Source organism: Peromyscus maniculatus, chromosome 14, assembly GCF_049852395.1.
Source record: "Peromyscus maniculatus bairdii isolate BWxNUB_F1_BW_parent chromosome 14, HU_Pman_BW_mat_3.1, whole genome shotgun sequence".
In the NCBI taxonomy this organism is placed as follows: domain Eukaryota; kingdom Metazoa; phylum Chordata; class Mammalia; order Rodentia; family Cricetidae; genus Peromyscus; species Peromyscus maniculatus.
Window position 1 is genome coordinate 13,010,010 of NC_134865.1, and position 23,842 is coordinate 13,033,851.

Consider the following 23,842-nt stretch of genomic DNA (forward strand, 5'->3'; position numbering starts at 1 on the left):
CTGCAATAGAAACAGCTCTCTCTCCCGAAATTAGATAGATAGACTCCATTGGGAGTTCTCACCTAATGGTTGTTAAGACTTGTCCAAATCTGGCAGCCCTGGCTCGGCAGCAGAAATGGTCAGTGATGACATTAATTGCTCCCCTGTTAGCTTTCACCCTCCCCACAGCTGTCCTGATTCCTCACCTCTTTCCCGTATACACGCCCCCCACCTTTTTTCTCGGTTCCCCAAAGCCCAATCTACCTACTTCCACTGGCCGTTTTCACTGTTAGCTTCTCTTCTGCCCACGCTCCTTCTCCCACGAAACCTTTTCCTTTAACTTAGAGCCTACAGAAGCCCAGAGCCTCCTCCAGCCCTAATCACCTCTCCATGTCAGCCCTATAGATGACTTTTGTGAAGTTGGAATCTACCAAAGCGGATGAGAGAGAGAGAGGGAGGGAGTAGTCGCTCAGCCAAATCACCACAGCCTCTCTCCAGAGTCCGAAGGAAATGACCTGCACTCAGGTCCACAGCCTCTGCTCACCTGGATGGTTCAGGTGGTCCAGACCTTCTCCCCGCTGATGGTAAGGGGCCAGATGTCCCACAGACCGCTGGGACACACGGCCCAGGCAGGCTCTGCCAACTCAATAGGGAAGAAAGGACCGGCTCCCTGGTCGCCCAGCAACAAGCCCTGCCTCGCGGTTGGTTCCCAGCACCTGAGCTCTGCACATGCTCCACTCCCAACCCCTGCCACAGTGGAGTCTAAGAAACCAGCTTCAGGCCCCGGTCCCAGCGGCTTAAACCCTTTCATAGAGGTCTCAGTTCAACCAGTGGTGGAAACGAATCCTAAAGGACTGCGCGATCAGACTTGCTCTTCCCAGACTGGCCAGCCACCCAGCTTAACGAACCTTTGCAACCCCTTCTTGATTTATATCTTCAAAAGAGTAATGTTGGCTTCGGACACACAACCATTTGTTTTTAAAGGAGTATGTCTATATTACCTGTCAATGTGCTGCCGTGTCGCCTGCCCACCATGAATCCAGCTCTAAAGAGACTTGACCTCTGAGGCGTGTGACTCAAGTTTCCGGAACTCACAGAATAATCTTAAATTTGCAACATTCCGTTTTTCTGATGTGATCCATGAAGCAACAATTGGCCTTATCTATTAAAGTTGAATGTACACGTATTAATATCCAGCAACCCTGCTAGGAAGAGCAAGAAACACATAGAGAGTGTAAATTGTAAACATTTATATTTGAATGTGTGTGTGTGTGTGTGTGTGTGTGTGTGTGTGTGTGTGTGTGTGTGTGTGTTTTTTAACCTAGCCATCTTGTCTATATGGTTAAAAACTGAAACCAACCCAAATGCTCATGAAAAGCAAAATCCACAAAATGGTAACCGTAAAACACAATGCTTATACCAAGGAGATGAATCAAGCTCTCCCCCTTTGGGAACAGTAACACAGCAATCTCTCACACCTGCAACACTGGTCAACGAAGCTAGATACAGGGTAGCCCATGTTGTCTGAATCATCACATAGGGTTCAAATCTCAGATCAGGATAAACTATGGCACGAACAGATACACCCTCAGAGTACCTATGACAAATAAACATGTCAAAGTGCTCTCCCGCAGAAGTCCACACAGTAGTCGTGCTGGCTAGTTTTATGTCAACTTGACACCAGTGGGAGTCACTGGAGAGGAAGGAGCCTCAACTGAGAAAATGACTCCGAGAGAGAGGCTGCAGGCAAGCCTGTAGGGCATTTTCTTAACTGAAAATGATTAATGGGGGAGGGTGGCCCCTGGGCTGGTGGTCCTGGGTTCTATAAGAAAGCAGGCTGAGGATGCCATGATGAGCAGGTCAGTAAGCAGCACCCCTCTATGGCCTCTCCATCAGCTCCTGCCTCCAGGTTCTGGCCATTTTGAGTTCCTGTCCTGACTTCTTTCCTTTCCGTAATGAACAGTGATGTGGAAGAGTAAACCAAAATAAATCCCTTTCCTCCCCAAGTGGCTTTGGCCATGATGTTTCATCACAGCAATAGAAACCTTAACTAACACAGTAGTCATCTAGGGAGAGGGAGAGTGATGTCGATTAAGTACTTTGGGGAGCCTTGGGGAGGGCTGGGTTTGTAATGTTCTGTTTCTAATCTAGTTGGTAGCTAATTGGGTTTTGTGAGTGTGATAAGTCCGCAATTGTATTCTGTTTCCTCACTTACTTTTTTTTTTTTTTTTTGGTTTTTTTTTTGAGACAGGGTTTCTCTGCGTAGCTTTGCGCCTGTCCTGGAGCTCACTTGGTAGCCCAGGCTGGCCTCGAACTCACAGAGATCCGCCTGGCTTTGCCTCCAGAGTGCTGGGATTAAAGGCGTGCGCCACCACCGCCCGGCTCCTCACTTACTTTTAAAGGAAGGGAAAAAAAGAAAAACCAATTTAGCATTAGTATAAATTGAAGTGCTTTTTTTTAGCACCTGGCACTTAGACTCTCAAATGTGTATTACCTACCACTCTGCTTTCTACCAACCTACCCATCACAAATACTCGATGACTTCAAAGTCATCACAGATGGTTACTTCTTAAGATCCTCTATGAAGCTCCAGACATGGGGAGGAGACAACATAAAGTGGTCCAGATGCTTGGGAGAGAAGAAAGCTCTATCCTCTACAACTATGTGAGGCCAGAATCAACCCAATTGTGCAAGTATGACTCTGGCATTCTCAGGACTTGGGAGAGAAACTACCATTTCATAAAAGCAGGCAGGGTTTCTTCACCCTCATCTCTAAGATGGAGATAAGTGTAGCTCTTCACAGTTGATGGTGTCTGGTAGGAGAGATTCAGTTTTCATTAACAGGCTGGCCACTGGATGTTTGACATGCTCCAGTGAGTATGGGGGCAACCCAAATTGGACTGGTGGGTTTTATTTGCTTGTCTACTTTGTTTTTCTGTGGGGGGACTGCAGGAGTGGGAGGGTGGACCTGGGAGAAATGGGAAGCAAGTGTGATTGGGGTGCATTGTAGGAAATTCCCAAAGAATTAACAAAATCGTATGGTGGTGCCGGGAACGAGGCAGATAATACTTTTACCCTGCAGGTTTATTTCACTCCCTCACAGGGTACCTTCCAAAATGATTGCTGAATGCTCACAAATGAGAAGCATTCTGCAGAAAGCGCCTCACCATCCCTGCAGTTGCATCGCATTGGTCATGTGACTCCAAATGCTCCATGAACGCTATGTGAGGACAGCTGTACCGTACGTGCAAATGCAGCCTCATTAGGACAACAGTAAATTTCTTTTCTGTGCTTACCATCTCAGCTTTCACAGCTCCCAAGTACTCAGGTGTTCACACCATAAGAAAATACAACCCATGAGCTAAGTAGTATTATTTTCATTGAATAAGTAAGGTGGTGGTGTTCAAAAAGACAAGAATTTCACTGGAAGTCCTTAGGTGGTCCTATGTTAGGAACCTCTCTTCTAGGTCTGCTTTTACCAAAACAAAAACAGAAAGGAAAGTAGGGGGTTCGTTATTTAGTCTTACTTCCTTTTCAGTTGCTGTGAAGAGGCATCACGACCAAGGCAACTTATAAAAGAAAGCGTTTAATTAGGGGCTTGCTTACAGTTTCAGAGAGTGAGTCCATGACCATCACCCTGGGAGCAATGGTGACGGGCAAGCAGTCATGGCACTGGAGCAGTAGCTGAGAGCTTATGTCTTATCCACAAGTTGGAGGCAGAGAGAGAGAGAGAGAGGAAGAGAGAGAGAGAGAGAGAGAGAGAGAGAGAGAGACAGAGACAGAGACAGAGACAGAGACAGAGACAGACAGAGAGACAGAGAGGCTGAGTCAGGCCTGGACTTTTGAAGCCTCAAAGCTCACTTTCAGTGATATACCTTCTCCAACAAGGCCATACCTCCTAATCCTTCCCAAAATAGTTCTACCAACTAGGGACCAAGCATTCAAATATATGAGCCTGTGGGAACCATTTTCATTTAAACTACCACAGTGATGTTAGTTATTGATCTAAAGTCTAAAGCCATTTCATATTCATTTTGCATTTTCATACTAAAATGCTAATAACCGTGGGATTATCTTAAATAGATGGAATTTGACTCTGAAGAGCAGAATAAAATTACTCAAGCATTCATTGAAATTCTATGATATAACCGGATCCTTGTTACTCACCAGTGTCTACCTACTAGTTCTTTTGTTATTTGCTTTTGGAATCACGTCTGGTTCATACACAGGAAGCCATGGGAGACTCACTATAACATCTCAGCTTCTACATTTCCAAAGTGTCACAACAGAATGGTGTCCAAATTCAGTTCTCTGAGTAGAGAACTCAAGGTTTTTCATAATTAGAGCCTGCCCAAAGGTTCAAAGATTTGGAAAATAGAGGTATGTCTTTATATTCTGTACAAAAATTATTTCAAACTGGATGAAAGATTTTTGAATTGTGTAATGAAGACTTATAAGCATAGAACCACAGAAGTCATGGGGTTCTAATTCTATGTACTTAAAATAAACAAAACATACGATGCAATTAAGAACCTGGTGAAAATCTGTAACACTTACGGCAGACATGAAATCACAGATGAGGACTTGAGGTATAGTTCAGTGACGGAGCATTTATCTAGCATGTACAAGTCCCAGGGTTAATTTCCAGCATCATAAAATAGCCCAGTAGATGAGAAATAGAAGGAGGCTCAAATTTTTTTCAAAGCTAAAATAGTTGTGAACAGGCCATTCCACAACGAAGAAATACTGTGGCCAGTAGAAGCATATCCAACCCTAATAAACAGAGACATAGAAATGAAAACAGTGATTGCAAATGTTACCATCCAAATTTCAGTTAGTAGTGGAGTGTGTGTGGGTTAATATTGATCATCAACTTCACAGGAGCTAGATCAACAAGGAAGAAGGCCTCTGGACATGTCTGTGGAAGGTCGTCTAGATTAGGTTCACTGTAGGTGGCGTCATTCTGGACTGCAGAGGCAATGTGAGCAGCCAGCCTCCTGCCCCTGCCACAGTGCCTTCTGCTGCCGTTTCCCTACCATAATGGAATGTACCAAATTGTGAGATGGAATAAGTCCTTCCTCTTTTCCTTTTTCCTTCCTTCCTTCCTTCCTTCCTTCCTTCCTTCCTTCCTTCCTCCCTCCCTCCCTCCCTCCCTCCCTCCCTCCCTCCCTTCCTTCCTTCCTTCCTTCATTCAATTGCTTCTTGTCAGGTATTTTCTCACAGTAACAAGCAAAGTGCTAATACAGAGTACATGTGTAAGGGAACAGGATGACCCAGAGATTTTTAAGAGCACGCTGCTAGATGTCAGGGGACAACATACCTTAAAGCCCTAACTACTTAAGTATCTTCTAACTCAGAAATTGCACCTTTATGACCCTTTTCAAAGTAGAGACGTACAAAATTTTTTAATATTGAAGGTTTTTTTCTTTTTGGTTTGTTGTTTATTTTTCAGATGGACTCTTGCTAGTTGCACAGACTGGCTTGAACCAACTCATAATCTCAAGTAAGCCTCCTATCCCAGCCTTTCTATTAGCTACAGCTCTCCATGAGTCTAAAGCTGTGAGCCATCATGATTGCTGTGGAACATTGCTTTAATCACTAGTAAGCAAAACTATTGCCTTAAATTTAATACCATTGACCAGGCGGTGGTGGCGCATGCCTTTAATCCCAGCACTTGGGAGGCAGAGCCAGGCGGATCTCTGTGAGTTCGAGGCCAGCCTGATCTACAAAGTGAGACCCAGAAAAGGTGCAAAGCTACACAGAGAAACCCTGTCTCAAAAAAAAAAAAATTAATACCATTGGGGCTAGAGAGATGGCTCAGCAGTTAAGAGTACTTGTTCTTGCAGAAGGCCTAGGCCTAGGTTTGGTTCCCAGCGCCCACATATTGGTTCACAACAATCCATAACTCCAGGTTCTGAGGATCTGATGTCTTCTGACCCCTGTGGGTATGAAGCTGCACATGCTGCATATGATACATGCAGGCAAAAATAATCATACACATCAAGTAAAATAAATGCAAGTGTTTTTAAATTTAGTATTCTTAATGTCTAGTATGGTGTCAAATACATAGAATTCTCATTAATGGTTGCACCCAGATAATATCACCAACCTAGTATTAGTTAATACTGAATTGTTATCAAGTCATTGTAGCTAGAGTTTTTCTCTCCTCGTCCTGCCAAGCCCCGGCAGTCCCATAGCCCACTTATAAAATAAACATACAGACGCTTATATTATTTAAACTGCTCGGCCATTAGCTCAGCCCTACCATTGTCTAGCTCTTACTCTTATACTCAGCCCATTTCTGTTAATCTACATGTTGCCACATGTTCCATGGCCTTACCTGCTGCCTTTACATGATGCTCCCTGGACGGCAGGCTGGTGTCTCCTCCTCCCCGCCTTCCTGTTCTCTCAACTCTCCTCTCTGCTAGTCCCGCCTATGCTTCCTGCCTGGCTACTGGCCAATCAGTGTTTTATTTATCAATCAATCATCCACAGCACTTTCCCTTTTTCTTCTTTTTTAAAAAGGAAGGTTTTAACTTTAACATAGTAAGAGCTGGGTGGTGGTGGCACACACCTTAAATCCCAGCACTCGGGAGGCAGAGGCAAGCAGATCTCTGTGAGTTCAAGGCCAGCCTGGACTACAGAGTGAGTTCCAAGAAAGGTGCAAAGCTACACAGAGAAGCCCTGTCTCAGAAAAAAAAAAAAAAACCATAGTAAAATTACATATAACAAAACAATTATCAAGCAAGAATTACAGTTATAATATTAAAGAAGATATTCTGTGTATCTTATATTTGTGATTCTAAGGTTTTATATCTAACTTATCTTTTATCATAACTGAGGAAATTATAACTATCTAGTCTTCAACTACATCAAAGACCCCAGAAGGATATACTATTACCTGAGAAATGGAAGAAGGATTTAAGTAACTTTCGGGAGTCTTGTAGGGTAGACAGAGACAGCTGGTAGCCTGGACAGTCACCTAGTGTTCCTTTGTAAAGTTGGGGCATCTGTCTTAAGCCTACAGACCTAGAGTCTCTCGGTCATTTTTCTCTGTGTCCTGCAGAATGTCTGGCAGTTTTCTCTGTGAAGCAGGAACCTGAAGGACCATTTCGCCAAGCAAAGTTCAGTGGTCACCTTCCTATGGGTCCTGTATGTCCAGTTGATCAAGCAGTCCAAGCAAGAAGAGTTTCTTGTCCAAATCGCTATTTTTGCCATATGGAGTGTCTTTGATGTCCATCCTCCTCTCTGAAGTAAATAGGTGCTGCCAGGAGCAGACATGTCTCATTGTCCAGAAAGTCTAAATTTTTAAAACATTTTAAATGCCATATTCTATAGGTCTTTGAAGTGTTTGAAGATTACCTACCTAGTTGAATTATATCTATGTATACCTAGAAAACAACATGACTATAAGTTTGACTATCATAGAAGACTAAATATTAATCTGTATTTCTTAATTATCTATTACAATTTAAATGAGTTACATAAACATAATACCTCAAACGAGAATAGAAATATATATACAGTATAACAAAATTAAGTTTAAACTTGTATCAATAAACTAAAATCCATAGCAATGTAAAGATTTTAAACAAGTTGCTCTTTAAAAGTAGATTCAATAATCTACCCTTTCATCCTATCACATCTATATCAAGTCACAGGCCTGAAGAGAATTGAACTCTAAATAGAACTAAATATTGTGGAAATGAAGAAGCCAAAGATGCTCTTTCTCAATATATAAATGAGCATCTCCTATAAGCTGGACCTAGTTCATGGTTTGGTTACATTAATACAACTTTGCAGAAGCCTCAATCCTTGCTTTACAGCAAGGTCAATTTAGCTAAGGTCAAAACAGTCTTGGATAATATTAATATTTGGTTTGGGCTTTAATTGTTTTAGCAATGATATCAAATACATTTCACCAAATTAAAGGGATGAGTATAAAGCAGATTGTTTCCAAATTTGCTCCAATGCTAAACCCAGAGGCAGCCTTGCCTTCAAGAGCACAGTCACCCTAGACACCCCCATGCCTGCCCCTCCACCTCAAGACTGTGAAAAGAAACAGGTCGAAACTGTATGAGTCACAATATTTAAAGGATGACACAGGACATAACTGAAGACTGGTTCTTCTCTCCCTTCAGATCTCCAGAGGAAACAATGGCCTGCTTTAAAGAAAAAGTAGGGTTGGAATAAAGAGAGTTCAAATAATTATTTGCACAACCATGGGTAGAATTAGAGAAGGTCATCCATGTCTAAAAACACTGAACGGCTATCACATTGGGATTTAGCAGAGCCTGGTGTGAGCAAGAGTGCAACAGAGGCTGCCCAGGAGGGAGAGGACTCAAAGGCAAAGCCAGGGAAGTGAGGGGAGAAACAGGAACTCTCACCTCTCTGCTCTTTCCCCAAATTTCTGTACCATTGCCCTACATCAGCCAAATCCAACGGGGAGCCCCAAAGTCAGGAAAGCTACACAACATAGCCCATTACATTCCTGGGAGTAACATCCAGAAGAATCTTTGTCCAAATGTTTCCTATATTGTTATTACCCTCCCCAATGGAAATGTACATGCGGTGAGGCGATTTCCCCTCCCTAAGGGCCACCCTCGCACAGACTGCCTCCAGTCTTCTCCAGCAATACTGGTCACCCCTCTTACCCTGTGGTGACCTCATAGGCCAGTCTTTCCCCAGGCCCTGAACTCGGAGGTGGTTCTAACAACTCAGCTTGTAGAGTTCAGGAACAGACCTCAGGAAGCCAGCCTATTCTTCCCCGGGGTGTCTCAGAAGTCTGGCGCCGGGTCTGATCTCAGTGTTCTTAGGTGAGATAAAAATAGCAAGCACAGAGCAGAAAGAAAACTCTGAGTAAAGCGACCCATTGAAAAGAAAAGATACAAATAAGCAGGTGTACTTGGCTGAGAATTAAGGATTTATTTTTCTTGGAGGTAGGGGCTGACATTTAACATTCCACTTACATTTCAGCCCTCCAAAGGGCTTTGCTGAGATGGGTGCCAAGCATGGTATAGCACTAGAGATTTTGCTGAGTGTGAGGTCAGAACCATTCTTTTTCTGAAGGTAGGTATGTAAGACAGTCGTACCGGCTTTGTAGCCTAAACATTGAGCTTTGAGAACCAATGCCTGGTTTGTGCTTAGAAAAACTAACAGCTCTCCCCCAAGTAAGCTGTAAAAACAGACGCTGCATTTAGCCAGCGATCATTGCCTCAGACTTCTGTGTACCAGGCCACTTTCTGGTACTCACCTCCCCCAATACCAACCCAAGAAAAATTAATAAACTTTGGAGATGTGCTGTTTTTCTGTTCTCCGGTGACGGAAATATTTTATCTGTCCCCGTTCCTGATTACCCGATGAAGCAGAAGTCAAAAACTTATGAGAGCCTTCACACAGAATGCAGAGCCCTCCTAGCCCACCCAAGCACAGCCTGATATTTGTGTGACATTATTCCTGAAAGCCCCTCCATCCACAACTGAACTCCAGACCTTCCAAATTCCCTCAGTAGGAGGGGTTAATCATTCATGAATCTTCACCCAGCAGCTGAATCTCTGCCTGAGGAAACCCTCTTGTGTCTTGTTCTTTCCACACACTGTATTGTTTTTCTTAATTAAGCTTTAGGACCCCACTAAGCCTTTGGTACACACAAGGTAATATTTATAATCTTTAGTATTTGAAGGATCCACCATGAGTCCAGTATTCCTGCTTCATTTCAGATGGACTTACATTCCTAGAAAGAAACCTCTTTTTTTTTTTTTTAAAAGGGAATTTAAATCAAATAGTCTCAAAGACGGCAAATAAAGATACCTTGCTATAATGACATCTTGGGTTTTGGGGATTTTAGAAACTAGCTAAGCGATACTTCTCTAGATGAATAGTAAATGGTTCCTTCTCACTCTGCCCACGGGGAGGGAAGTGGAATGAGCTAAGTAACAGGACCTAATCAATGACGTTCTCACTCAGTTCTCCCTAAATTCAGGTGCTGGGGGAACCTTCAGTAGGCTCAACCCGGCTTCTCTTCCATTAGCCTTCTTCTCTTCTAGAGGTGCCCCCTGAATCTCAGCCCCATTCAGGCTTTCTCCAGGGCTTACAACAGCCCAGGCGACCTTGAGATTGAGGAAGGAAGCATGCTGACACTCCCAACATCTGCCATTGATCCTGGGCTGGGACAACAATCTTCAGAACCCAGGGCAGCCAAAGCAGGGCCCTTTCTGAATAGGAGTGGAGGGAAGGGAACATGTGTTCCTCTTGCCTAGCTGGGTTCTGCACATCAGAGTAGGAGATGCATAGTTGCCCATCATATCTTCATACCTTCAACCTCTTTCTTCCACAGGGTCCCTGGCAACTTGAGAAAGAGGGAGTTCCAGGTAAGATTCAGGAGACACTAAGGACCTCCTGCCCTGTCCCTACATAAGAAAGCCACTGGGGTGGCCAGCAGGGACAGCCCAGGCTGGTCACCACAAACAGAATACATGGAAGGAGAAGGAGAGATCTCCCTAGATGGTAAGCCCGCATCATCTGCCTCACATCCCAGCCTCCCATCCTGTCTGTGTACCTGGACCTCTGTGATGCTCTCTTCCCACCTTTCATGGCCAGTTTCTTCTGCTGTCAGTTGGTAGGAAACGAACTCTAATATGCTGATTTTGACATTGAGAAAAGAAGGCTCACAGGGAGCCAGCGTCCTGCAGAATCTACATTGGAACCCTCAAACTGTCTCTTGTTGCAGTGACCATCTTTGAAGACGGTGACAGTGACAAGCAGGAAGCATTTTGCCCAGAATTTACCAGGAGAGGTGGACCACAAAGCTAACTGTTCAGCAGGAAGGAAGGAAAGCTTCGGGTACCAATACTTCCAGGTAACGTCCCTTTCCGCAACAACAGTCGCAACAGATGATCCCTCCCAGGTTCATAAGGGTCCCTCATTCCTGGAACAGAAACTAGTCCGTCTCTGTCATGCCAGTCCCTCAACTCAGGCTTTGTTCCCTCCCACACACTGCCAAATCCAGGCCCTGTGACCAAGATCACCCTTGGGAGGAGGAGAGTACTGCCTGAGCATCTCTCTGCATTCCTGCTGCAGACTTGAGACAGTGGCAGGGTGCCCCCATCCAGACTGTATCCCTGTACAGGCTCCTCAGACTCAGTCCGAATGCCCTCTCCTGCTCAGTTCCTCCTTAGTCTCCCATGAGGGCGACCTGCTTTATCCCCATTCCAGCACCTGCAGGGGTTTTAGAAAGCCCAGAGCCAGTGTAAACTGACCTTCAACCCCATCGTTGGGCTTTATTTATTGAAACCACTTCTCTTGGCAGGGGGTGTTGGGGGTGGTCACGGGGAGGTCAGAGGGGAACTAAGATTCACAATAGAAGGTATTTTTTGGCTTGGTGAGAGGAGGCAATGGGGTAAGGAGAGTGCAATCCACCCAGGCCACTGCACCTTCAAAAGCATTTGCAGGGAGACAAATTTACATCAGACCTGCTGGATCCTATCCCCCAATATATGGGGAATCTGGCTCTACCCAAGTTTCAAGGGGCTCTTCTTTGACTGAGCAGCACAAGATGCCTGGTAGGGATGGAGGGACCCAGGACACCAGATGTGGCTAGGGGAGTCGAAGCATCCTCAGAAGAGTCCAGAAGAGGAGATGGCCCCTGCTTCTTCTTATAATGACTCTCCAAAGGCCTATTTCCATAGCAAATAAAATTTGGGGAGGGAAAATTAACTTGGGGACTCTCTGGTTGTACATCAAAAATACTCCACGGGTGTTAGACTGTTGTTTCTTTAGGAGAAGTCACTAGGAGATGATGGATGGAAGGCAGTACTTTGTAGTCTACAGGTGGAATGATGGGGGAGGTCGATGTCTGGTAGTTCCCGCTCCCTCCACCAAGGCTCACTGAAGTAGGAAGAGAGAGGCTCTAGAAGGTGTGTGTCACTGAGCAAACCCTGGCTCACACGCAGGGCTAGCACCCCAGACAGCAGTCAGTGCAGGGTGGAACCCAGCAAGCAGCCTGCAAGCTCTATCTAGACCCAGTGTCCCCTCAGCCTTGGAACTCTGTTGCCAGATTTGTCCTCCTCACTGCGTGGGCTCGGCTTGATTTATTTGCCAGTTTAAACACATTGTTTGAAACCCGGCATTTCCTGTAATGCCCTGAGTAAAACCTTTTGCTTGATGGGAAATTGATGGGGTTTAACTTTTAATCAATACCTTCCATTGATACATGCTGCTGCCACTGCGTTTTCATGGTGAGGAGAGATGAAATATTTGCTTGGTTCATACAGTGACAGACCTACATCAGCAATACGTGGGTATGAGTCTCTCCATGTCCAGAGAGCTATAAGAGGGGAGCATTTCAATGTGGTGTTATCCGGTGGTTTATTTTGAGACCCATGTAGAGCAGGTCCAAGAGCTAGAGGTCTGAAGAGCTCCCTCCTATCCATTCTGGATCCCTTTTCTAAATTCAAGAATCTCTCCCTGCCTGAAGCCAGCCAGGCCAGCCTCAGGACTTATCAATTCTGCTCCAGGCTCTACTTAGGAAGGAGAACTTCAGTAATTCCTGCCTTCTGGGATCTGCTAGACCACTGAGGGGACATAAACAGGAGAGAAGGGGACTAGGACAATTTGTTGCACAGGAATGTTAAGAACCTACTTCCACCTATAATGGCCCCAACTGTGGCCAGACACACCCTTATTCGGATCCAGGAACGCCAGGGAACCCAAATCACACCATTCGGGAAGCGCTCCAAGTCCCTGCAGATCTCACTAGCATCCCACCCAAGCAAATGGCTCCCAGGGCACCTCTTCCTATACTTCTCTGTTTAGAAACAAACCTGCTACAAGATGAGCTAAGTGTTGCTCTGTGACCCAAAAGACAAAGAAAGATTTTAAAGCTACAAATAACTGTGTCACGGTGATAATCAAACAGCTCCAGTGTAGCTACTGGAAACAGTCGAGGTGGCCGCCCCAAATTGCCCACCGATCAAATTTTAATTTTTGACAAAGAGTGTAAGCCCCCCCCCCCAGTCATGTCAGTAATTTAGTCTCAAAATTAGAGAAGGGGGATCAGGACACGAATACAATGGGAAAATGACATGCTCTTTATTGTTTTTGTAAATGTAGGATGCGATTCATTTGATTGTTTCAAAATCATCCGTTATATAGAACTATGTAAATGTGAGGATAATCGCATTTGAATAAGCAAAATTAAACCACCAGAGGGGACTAAGGGATGTGGGAAAGTTCCTGGGTGTGTGGAAAGTGGGGGGGGGGACTCCTGTGGATTGGAGGGGGTGCAGAGCAAGCGAGGGGAAACTTCATTCTTGGCCACTTTCTGCCCTTGGGGTAAGGATTGCGTTTAAGCCGCTACCCTCAATGCAAAAGATGAAATTCGTTGACTTTTCGGAGCCCTCAGCTTCCGTGGCTGCTTCCAGTTAAGGTGGGCGTTTGTCCTGTGAAGGGTCAACCCCCCACTCCGACCAACCCTCCCCCAGCTCCTGAGCCCCTGGGCACCTGCGGAAAGCGCTGGGAACTCAAAGCGCCCCACCCCACCCCAGTCTGTGGCACACAGTAGGACACTCGGCCCTCCTTCTGTTCTCAGACATCAGAGGGCTCACATGGAAAAACTTGATTTTCTAACTCTTTATGTGCAATGAGCATTCTCCATGCTTCCTTTAGAAGTCTCTCTCTCTCTCTCTCTCTCTCTCTCTCTCTCTCTCTCTCTCTCTCTCTCTCTCTAATTAAAGGAACACCCAAGGCCAGTGTGCCCCACCCACCCCTTCCCTGAGGGGCTGGCTTAGGAAAACGGAACTGGCTGGGACTTAGCAGGTCTTCCAGCTAGCTCAGCTGATGGGTATGAATAAAGTAGTAGCTAACGTTCAGGGCAAGTATTGCAACAGGACCGTGGAGATCGAGGTGCAGCGGGGGTGGGGTGGGGGTTGGAGCGGGGGAGGTACAGGAGAGGAACAGTGGATGCTCCTGGAGGGATGGAGGTGACATTTTTCTCCAGGGACGGTGGGGACACTTAACTTTTCCTTCCAAGGCTGTGGATTGTCCAGAGAGGCAAGTGTTCCTTCCCAACACTTCTCATTTGAATACATGAAAATGTTAGTTGATCTTGGCAAGGTGAAGCTCTCTCACGGCCAGACGGACGGTTTTGTCGCCCGCGGGCGAGGCCAGGTGGGGAGCAGCTCCGGCTCAGACATCCGGCTGCGGACGAGCCTGGATCACGGACTCCCGGGACTTTCTGAAACCTGGCGGCAACTCAAGGAGCAAGACAACGGACAAACTCAATGCCTGGTTTTGTTTTTAGCAAAATAAGCGAAAGCCCTGAATACGCATACGTGTAGCGCAAAGGCACACCTGGACAGGTGTGCAGTCGGGAGCAGTAGGGGATCTGGTGTAGAACGGGCCAGACAAGGCCTGTCAGGTGGCCCCAGGACTCCCACCTACTGGAGATTGGAGGTCATGCTTGCAACTGATTCCTTAATGAGGATTTAATGGCGGAAGAAAGAGTAAAAGGAACATGTGAGGGCCGAAAGAAAGGGAAAAGAGAAGCAGGATAGAACAGGACCCCGAACGCTTGCCCTGAGCGTCAGGCTGGTTTGGGTAGTAGTGACCCTCCCCTCCCCCCGGCCGGGGTCGCCGGGCCACGAGTGACTAGGGCTAGCTGCTGAAGGCACCCGGGCGACCTCCCCAGCCTTGCGTACCTCGAATCCTCAGGGCAACGCACAAGCAAGTACAAGGGGGGGATGCTTCTAGCGCAGCCCTGCTGGGTGCAGCCCTAAGCTGGTCCCAGTCGGAGTCGGCTTTGAACCCAGTTAAAGACCACAGGTCTTAGTTGCTTCGCGTCTAATTCCCCCTCGGCAGGAGGAGGACTTAAGCTTCTTATCTGGTGGGGGAGTGGGGCCTGCGGAGGAACTCGGACCACCCGGCACAGAGCGTGGCTGGGGCCACCGCGCGGCCTTGACCTGGCGACAGTCCTGAGATGGGAGGTAGGTAGGGTCAGCAGGGAATGGGGGCTAGACTAGGGAGATCCAGAGGGAGAGCCCTCAAGAGACTCCAGCGGGAGCACCACAGACGAGGTTCCGGCTCAAAGTCCGCCCACCACTCAGTTCAGCCACACAGCAAAGGTCAGGAGCATCAAAGGCACCAGCTGGTCCCAAGACAGGGTCCTGTGCCCTTTTTTCCTCCTTTCATCCCATATCCTCTGCGTCCTTCTGTGCCGTGAATAGCTGCCAGGTCAATCTGGGAAGGGTGGGCTAAAGCAGACAACTTGGTCAGGGGACCTTGTGCAGTCGACCTGGCACTGAGCTGGCCCCAAGAGCTTAGTAGGATCAGCTTCCGGGAATGACAGAGCCGCTTCCTCTTTACAAACAGATTCAAGTAACAACGTATAGCCCACCATCCTGGCCGCTCTGGCTTTACCGCTTTAGGGTACCGGGGCGTCCTACGCTGTGGCCTACAGTCCTCACCCTGGCAAGTTCCAGCCTGGGGCATGGCAGAGGAGTCCCTGTGGCTCACTTCTTGTGAGTTCTCTCAGTTCCCTGGAGCTGAAGGCAGGTTTACTTGCCGGGTTTTGATAAGGCATAAAGGCTTATTTGTGGAAAGATGTTAGAAATGAACAAGGTTAAGGGGCCTGGGAGTCCTTATCTGGTTGCCAACTCGCCAGCAACCTAAGAGAAGACAACAGCCAGGTCCCTCCTCCCCCCTCCACCGTGAGTGCATGTGTGTGTGTGTGTGTGTGTGTGTGTGTGTGTGTGTGTGTGTGTGTAAGACTTGTAAAGAAGTAACCCTACTGTTTCACTTTTAAACCTGAGGGAAACCGGCCTATTAGAAGTAATCCAACTACTGCTTTTCCTTCTACGTGGCTTCAGACAGTCGACTCAGAATCAAAACTCCTGGCTGCCTGACGCCTTCTCTAGTTCAATCCAGTCTAGCCTGGCGGTGTTCGGAGAACGTACACACAGGAGGCGCTGTTGGCAGTCACTGGGTCACAGACCCTAGACCACCGGGATCAAGGCTTCAACCCCGGCAGAATTCCACTCTGTACCACCACTCTTGGATTTTGAAGGTGCTTGCGAAAAATTTCACTGTGGTTTCACTCTAGGAAAGGCCCCCTTCTTCTTTTAAGTAGCCTCGTGGATTTGCAAAACAGACCGAAAGAACATGTGATATTTTAATCAACCCCCTTCCACGTGACAAGGTAGCGCCCTCCCCCTCCCCCCCCCGCGCCCCCCCTCCCCCAGGCATCAGCTTTTTATGCTCTGTATGAAGCCTTTACTAAGTCGTTACTAGCCACAGGAAATGTAAGTCATGCTAGGTGTTGTAGAAGATCCAAGAAGGCATCAGAGAACCAGTCACGGAGGAACAAGGAAGCGCCTGGCCCTGGAAGTCCCCAGGACCAGACTGAGGAAGCCCAGCATCCGTGTGCTTTATAAACCAAGGTCCTGCTGATGGTGGGAACTTTCCACAAAAGAATTACTTTCTGACACACATCCATAGACACACATTGACATAACCGTGGGGGTGACTTCCAGTCACAGGAGCAGGCTAGGCTAGGAGAGGGTGGCCTGCTCTGCTGAGTTCTAGGTAGATTCAGTTCCACTCTCATGCCTTTGCTTATAACGTGATATCTACACACACACACACACACACACACACACACACACACACACACACACACACTTTTTGTTCAAAAAGGAATTGTAATCCAATGCTTTTATCTTTTTTATTTCCTTAACTACACATCTTCACCTTCGCTGCTCCCCTGCTGATTTAAAAGATTTGTTTGGTTCAAGGATTTAACGTGATTCTCTTGCCAGATTTCAAGGAAGAAAGATTTAAAAGAACAAAGCACGGGGTGGTGGGGGGTGGGTATCTATTTGGAAGACAAGTAAAAACGCATTCCTTCAAATGAGATTAATTACCTTTAAAAAAAAACTTGGCAAAACAAGAATATTTTAGTCTCTTGATCACTTTAGAGTTTATTTTATTGCTTCTAAAGGAAATCTAGTAAAATCTACAGCCTGGCGCAACACACGGAGGACCACACAGTCACATTCCCTTAGAAACGCACTCGGTAGAGATACACGTTCTCCAACACATTCAGTCGGTCGCTCAGAAGTAGGCAGCTCCTCCGAACCTATCACAAACTGTCGACCCAAATCGAATCTCTTTGATTAGTCTCTTTCCGCAGGACAAGAGGACAAGCCACTCACTACCTGGGAAGAACTGGTAGCAGGCAAAAAGACTTTGAGTGGGGGAGAATTTTCCACAGTCGTCCCGGACCTTTTGAAAGCCTGACACCCTCGCCCCTCTCCTCCAGGTTAGAGACCGGGCACTGCTGTGGGCTGACTCTAGCTTCAGGCTGGCACCTCCTCTAGCGTGGCAGATGCGTTCCAGCACCCCAAGCCCTTACGCTCCCAGTTGACGCCGGTGTTTAGGGAGATGTCCCCTCCCCCTGACCTTTCTCTATCAGAAACCAGACGGTCGCCTCCAGCTCGGTCCCGGAGGCTGCAGAAGGGGGGTTGGAGGAGGAGCCCGGCCGAGAGAGAGGCAGGCCCTATCACACAAACATCTGCTCTCAGTTTCTTCCTCTTTCTGATCGCTGCAGATGACAAGGGGAGTGGAGTGGACTGAGGCGGAAAAAGAAAAAAAAAGTTATGTCATAAAAATATAAAACGGTGCTGTGACTCACCTGCTCTTAGCCGCAGGTACGAGTTTCGTGGCAGCGCCTCCGTTCTGCTAGCCAGGAGCCCAGGTCGGCCTAACGTCACCTGCTCGGCTGACTCAGATGACTGGGTTTCTAGTGACGAGGCAAAAGTGGGGCTTTTTCCCTTTACAAGCCCAAAGCCTGGGAAGTGGGAGCGGGGGAGGGGGGAGGGGGAGGGCATCTCTCAGGGTTGAACTTTGGGTCAGGAATCGGGGTGGGGGAGCCAAGGAGCCCAGGGACCCAGAACCGAGTCGCAGTCAGGTCCAGAGGGTTAGTGAGCGCCTCTGGGAGGGAACGCGGGGTCATTCAGCGAGCATGGTCCCTGCGCTGGAGATCTGACGCCAGCGCCCGGGTCCTTCTCCCGCAGCACTGCTGGGTTTAGAGCCCTGGCCTGTCCTCCAGGCACCGCCTATTTTTTTTTTTTTTCTCCTTTTCCAAAGGGGGTCACACACACACAGAGACCCAACCCGCCCCATTTTTCCTCTTTCCCTAGCCTCGGGGCTTAAACCAATTACACTGCTTTGTAAACAAAGTGAGGGCCAGGTTTGGGGTGGGGGGAGGAGGGGGCTGGCGGGAGGGGCGCGGGGGGCGCGCGGCGCTGGCGCGGCGGGGCGGGAGGCGCGGCGGCTGGACTGGCGGGCGGCCGCCTCGCAGGTGCACCTCGGGCTTTGTAGGTGCGAGCGTCTTTGTGCGGCGGACAAATGGGGAGAGGACGAGGAGGTGGGCACTCGAGCGACGTAAGATCCACATCAGCTCAACTGCACTCGCTGCGCACAGGCCGCCCGCTCACTTCCCGCGGAGGCGCTGCCGGGCGCCGCGCTTCGCGGCCGCCTCCCGTCCCCGGCGCTGCCCCCTCCCGCCGCGCCGCCGCCGCCGCCGCCGCCGCCGCGCACGCCGCGCCCCGCAGCGCCCGGCTTCCTCCTCGCTGGGGTGGCGCTGGGCCCTCGAGCGCACCGGTGACCGCAGCGGCTCCGCGCCCCTCCCCCGCCGCGCGCAGCGCACCCGCCCGTCGCTCCGCACTGGGTTGGATGGTCGCGTCGGTCGGGGTGGCTCCAGGATGTTAGGGACTGTGAAGATGGAAGGGCATGAGAGCAGCGACTGGAACAGCTACTACGCGGACACGCAGGAGGTGAGAGGCGGGCAGGCGGCGGGGCGTCCCCAGAGTCGGTGTCCGGGGAGACCCCGGGCGAGGTGGGCTCCTGCGGGGACTAGGGCGAGCGGGCTGGGGGCGGCTCGACCAAGGCGCGGCTCCCAGTGTGGCCCCCCCTGCCTGGCTTCCTTGCCAGCCCGCTGCCCGCTGGGTGCTGGCGCTTGAAGCGAGCAGAGAGTCTTAGGAAACTCTGGGCTTTGAAAACACCCGCTCCGGGAAGCACTTGCCTTTGCCCCGCGGAGAGCGGGAGCCGGAGCCTGGCCCCGGGAGCCGCGGGGGTGGCTGGCGGGTTCCCGCCGGAGTTAAAAGCAACTCCGAGAGTTGGTGTTCGCTTACTGGGCGGCCTCTCGGTCCCGCCAGTTAGTTCGCCGACGTCTTTGGATAAAAATGATCTGCCGCGGAAGTTAGGCTTCTTCATGACGAATGATTTCTAAATTTTATAAAACTTATTCTTCAAAAGCCCCGTGTGCAGAAAAGTGTGACCGTTCCTCTCTAGGACCGCTGGGTGGCGCTAGTGCGAACCGAATCATTTTCCAGAACTCAGGGCCAAGAACCTGTTTCTCTTCATTGTCCCCTTGGAGGCATGTTCACGGGGTTTATTTTACATTGTGCACAAAAGCATTGCAAGGAAAATCAGGTACAGGCAGGGCCACTACCTATTAAAAATAGTTTTCTAGAAACAGTTGCCGATTACCTTCAAAAGTTTAATTTACCGTTATCGAAAACTCTTACTGAGAAAGCCTCCTGCGATCTTGGGGAGAGAGCTAGAAAATAAACCCCAAAGTAAAAAGTACTTTTTAAGATCTATACAGAATCTGAAAACCCCTTCATGGCAGTGTATTTATTCGTCTCTGTGTTTATTTGGGAACCATGCTTTTTGGAATCTTCATATTTAAGTCTATCCATCTCTTAGGTTTTCAGAAGGAGTTACATTTGCTGATGAACATAAATTTAAGAACATCAATACTGTGTGTTAGATTACCAGAAACTCAGTTATATGTCAGGGCTCTGTATTCCCTAACCACCTAGTTGTTCTCTTGATTGCTAATGACGAGGATGCCATTTGCTGATGATTTTAATAGGAGCTCAGGCCACTTTCAGGGGTTTAATTTTGACGCAGTCACCTCGGCCCACCAGAGAAGATCCCTGTGGAAAGAGCTTTCTTACATCTCAAAGCTGGGAGTTAGAAAGCAGAATAGCGAGCGTTGAGAGAAAGTAAGTAGAGTTTGACTTGGGAATTTAAAATTATCCCAAACTACTCATGTAGTTTCAAAGCCCGGGCTTTGATATGAGCTGCAGCAAGTATCAGTTATAGGGTGTGTGTGTGTGTGTGTGTGTGTGTGTGTGTGTGTGTGTGTGTGTGTAAATTGTGTTACCAAATATTTCAGTTGTTAGAGGACTGCAAATAGGTAACAGACTTAATGCAAGGTTTTTTAGTAGCTCCCAGAGCTGTACATGTAGCCACGTTAAAATTAAATATAGGTACCGTGTTGTCCTGCTGTGCACCTTATTTTTAATTTTGTTTTTCCAGAATTTTATTTAACTTGTGAGTTTTCTTCTTTTAAAATGTTAACATTGTTACAAGAGGTGAAAAAGCAATACTTCTAAACATAATAACATAATAGCTAGCTTTGGGCTCCAGCTCCTAAGACAAAGCCAGTTTCTGGGAGATGAGTAATTGGGATAGGGGATCATATGGGAATATAGGCGATTTACTGTATGGGTGGGAGTTTAACGGCAGCCAGCCCCATGCCTACTGCTGTGCAGCCAGAGGTGCCTGCCAGACCTCGGCAGTGTGGGCGCCTAGCTGGTGCCCCGTTTCATCGTCCAGCAGGCCCGTGTGGAACCTACATCACCGTAGGTGGTGAAGTGACGAAGCTTAGACATAAATTCTACTTTCTATTTTCGGAGTTTCAAAACTGGTTTGGCCCAAAGGCAGTGTGTCCAGGCTGGTCTGGGGGTGGGTGGGTGAATACTTTGGGTACAGCCTACCGTGGATGAAATCGAAGGGGGGGACCTTAGAAGCCAGCCCCTGATCCAGGCATGTAAGGCGATTACACATCTTCCCGGGGACATGTTTTCTGTGAGCACTAATCTTTCCTGCCTGCAGCGTTAGGATTCCCCCGCCCCTGCGGTGTAAGCCATCTTTGCGTGGGGAGGGACGGGCGCCGAACAGTTTGCGCTGGCTAGGGAGTTCCCGGGCTTTGCAAAAAAAAAAAAAAAAAAAAAAAAAAAACAAAAAAAAAAACGCTGTTCGCTCGCCCCCGGGGCTCGCCCCATGGCCAGCCAAACTCCAGGGCACACGACTAACCCCGCCCTTCGGGGCCTCTTCCCTGGCTGTCTCCGCTCCAGGCCTACTCCTCTGTCCCGGTCAGCAACATGAACTCCGGCCTGGGCTCCATGAACTCCATGAACACTTACATGACCATGAACACCATGACCACGAGCGGCAACATGACACCAGCTTCCTTCAACATGTCCTACGCCAACCCGGGCCTCGGGGCCGGCCTGAGTCCCGGGGCTGTGGCCGGTATGCCCGGGGGCTCTGCAGGAGCCATGAACAGCATGACGGCAGGCGTCACGGCCATGGGCGCAGCGCTGAGCCCGGGAGGCATGGGCTCCATGGGCGCGCAGCCCGCCGCCTCTATGAACGGCCTGGGCCCCTACGCGGCCGCCATGAACCCGTGCATGAGCCCCATGGCGTACGCGCCGTCCAACCTGGGCCGCAGCCGCGCGGGGGGCGGCGGCGACGCCAAGACGTTCAAGCGCAGCTACCCGCACGCCAAGCCGCCCTACTCCTACATCTCGCTCATCACCATGGCCATCCAGCAGGCGCCCAGCAAGATGCTCACGCTGAGCGAGATCTACCAGTGGATCATGGACCTCTTCCCCTATTACCGTCAAAACCAGCAGCGCTGGCAGAACTCCATCCGCCACTCGCTGTCTTTCAACGACTGTTTCGTCAAGGTGGCGCGGTCCCCGGACAAGCCGGGCAAGGGCTCCTACTGGACGCTGCACCCGGACTCCGGCAACATGTTCGAGAACGGCTGCTACCTGCGCCGTCAAAAGCGCTTCAAGTGTGAGAAGCAGCCCGGGGCCGGAGGCGGGAGCGGGGGCGCCGGCTCCAAGGGTGGCCCCGAAAGCCGCAAGGACCCCTCCGGCGGCGCAGGGAACCCCGCCGAGTCGCCCCTTCACCGGGGGGTGCACGGGAAGGCTAGCCAGCTAGAGGGCGCGCCGGCCCCCGGGCCCGCCGCCAGCCCCCAGACTCTGGACCACAGCGGGGCCACGGCGACAGGGGGCGCTTCGGAGTTGAAGTCTCCAGCCTCTTCCTCGGCGCCCCCCATAAGCTCCGGGCCAGGGGCGCTGGCATCGGTACCCCCGTCTCACCCGGCGCACGGCCTGGCGCCCCACGAATCGCAGCTGCACCTGAAAGGGGACCCCCACTACTCTTTTAACCACCCGTTCTCCATCAACAACCTCATGTCCTCCTCCGAGCAACAGCATAAGCTGGACTTCAAGGCCTACGAGCAGGCACTGCAGTACTCTACCTACGGTGCCGCCTTGCCCGCCAGCCTGCCCCTGGGCAGCGCCTCGGTGGCCACCAGGAGCCCCATCGAGCCCTCAGCCCTGGAGCCGGCCTACTACCAAGGTGTGTATTCCAGACCCGTGCTAAATACTTCCTAGCTCCCAGGACTTGGGGGTTTGTCTGCATGGCCGACCTGGTGGTAGCAGGAGAGAGAGAGAGAGAAAAAAAAAAAAAAAACCAACAGCAAACAAAACCACACACGCCAAACCAACCACATAATAAAATCCCAACTATTTTTTATTTTTCGTGCACACTTCTCCCCGGTGCAAAGGACTGTTACTTTATTATTGTATTCAACACTCGTTGTGTGTATTATTACAAAAACAACCGACTCCATACCAACCAATCTTTTTTCCCCCCTGCGGAAGTTTAATGATCCATAATTGTATATATAGAAAAATCTTCCTCCTTCTTTGCCCTCTCGCCCTTTCGCTCGTTCCCCTGTGGACACATTCTAGTCTGTGCAGGGCTTATTTAAAAAAAAGAAAATGGTCAAGTTTGTAAACTATTTGTTCGTGCTTTTTTGTTTTGTTTTGTTTTGTTTTGTTTTGTTGTTGTTGCCCCTCCTTACCTAAGCCCACCACACGAGTTTACAGGTCTGTGGCAATACTCTTAACTCAGTAAACATGGAAATGGAACAGGAATAAACAGAGCAGGGCCTCTTGAGAAGGCTGGAAGACAGTACTGCCATTATGCAGTGAGGTATAAGCAGGTTCCACATCAGAGCCATCTCTGTTCAACTTACGTTTCTGATGCACTCAGATAATGGACGTCTTTAAATGAAATACATATATATTGTCTGTGGACTTAGTCATGTTCACATATGAAGACCTCCGTCCACTTTTGCATAACATGTAGAGGTAATAGGTAGGTGATAGACATACTACATTTTCAAACATTGCCTGACCGAGTTACAAGGATCCCCTTCACACTTGTCCTCTCTACCCATGTATGACCCTGAGAACCAATCCCCCCCTAACTCTGCTCCTTGCTCTGCGGAGTGCCATGGTCATGTCATTCTGAGGTCACATGTATAAAATTAGCTTTTGTGTATGTATACCATTTAAAGGATTTTTTTCCCAGGGGAAAAAAAGGAAGTATCATATTATTGAGGAGAGAGAAATTATAAGAAATGCATTTCAAAATTTTGTCCGACGTTCCCAAATCCCAATTGTGGTCATTTCAGTTGTTGCATCCAGTGTTAATGCACTTTCATAGTTGGACGTAGTGTCAGTTTTAGACAAACGGGTTCATTATCATTCCTCTTTGCTTTCTCAATGTTAATTTATTGCATGGTTTATTCTTTTTCTTTACAGCTGAAATTGCTTTAATTGATGGTTAAAATGACAATTTTAAAAATGTTAATTTTTATCCATGTGATTGTAATTAAGATATTTTGATTTAAATAACAAGAATAATATGAGAT

General features: G+C 48.6%; 3 protein-coding genes across 8 annotated transcripts in view; 1 reads left to right on the forward strand and 2 right to left on the reverse strand.

Moving 5' to 3' along the window:
- The window catches only part of Ttc6 (tetratricopeptide repeat domain 6), a 200,908-nt gene extending 199,822 nt beyond the window's left edge, over positions 1-1,086 (reverse strand). For 4 of the 6 annotated variants that reach the window (XR_013044262.1, XR_013044263.1, XM_076550608.1 and 1 more), the window contains exon 1: positions 524-659. The gene's annotated coding sequence lies outside the window, so the exon portion shown is untranslated. Of the gene's footprint in view, positions 1-247; positions 270-523; positions 660-980 lie in introns of those variants that run through there. The other 2 variants (XM_042260582.2, XM_076550606.1) reach the window with 2 other exon arrangements.
- Positions 1,087-16,926: 15,840 nt separating this feature from the next.
- Positions 16,927-18,267, reverse strand: LOC143268407 (uncharacterized). The gene is made up of 3 exons (XM_076550610.1): positions 17,666-18,267; positions 17,434-17,575; positions 16,927-17,199 (listed from the first exon to the last, which is right to left on the reverse strand). The coding sequence occupies exons 1-3, from the start codon at positions 17,859-17,861 to the stop codon at positions 17,148-17,150; spliced, it is 390 nt and encodes a 129-aa protein (XP_076406725.1). The 5' UTR covers positions 17,862-18,267; the 3' UTR covers positions 16,927-17,147.
- A 412-nt stretch (positions 18,268-18,679) lies between these two features.
- Positions 18,680-22,568, forward strand: Foxa1 (forkhead box A1). Its single transcript, XM_006988940.4, has 2 exons — positions 18,680-18,809; positions 21,183-22,568. Exons 1-2 carry the CDS (start codon positions 18,738-18,740, stop codon positions 22,512-22,514), a joined length of 1,404 nt encoding a protein of 467 aa, XP_006989002.1. The 5' UTR covers positions 18,680-18,737; the 3' UTR covers positions 22,515-22,568.
- The last annotated feature ends 1,274 nt before the right edge of the window (positions 22,569-23,842 follow it).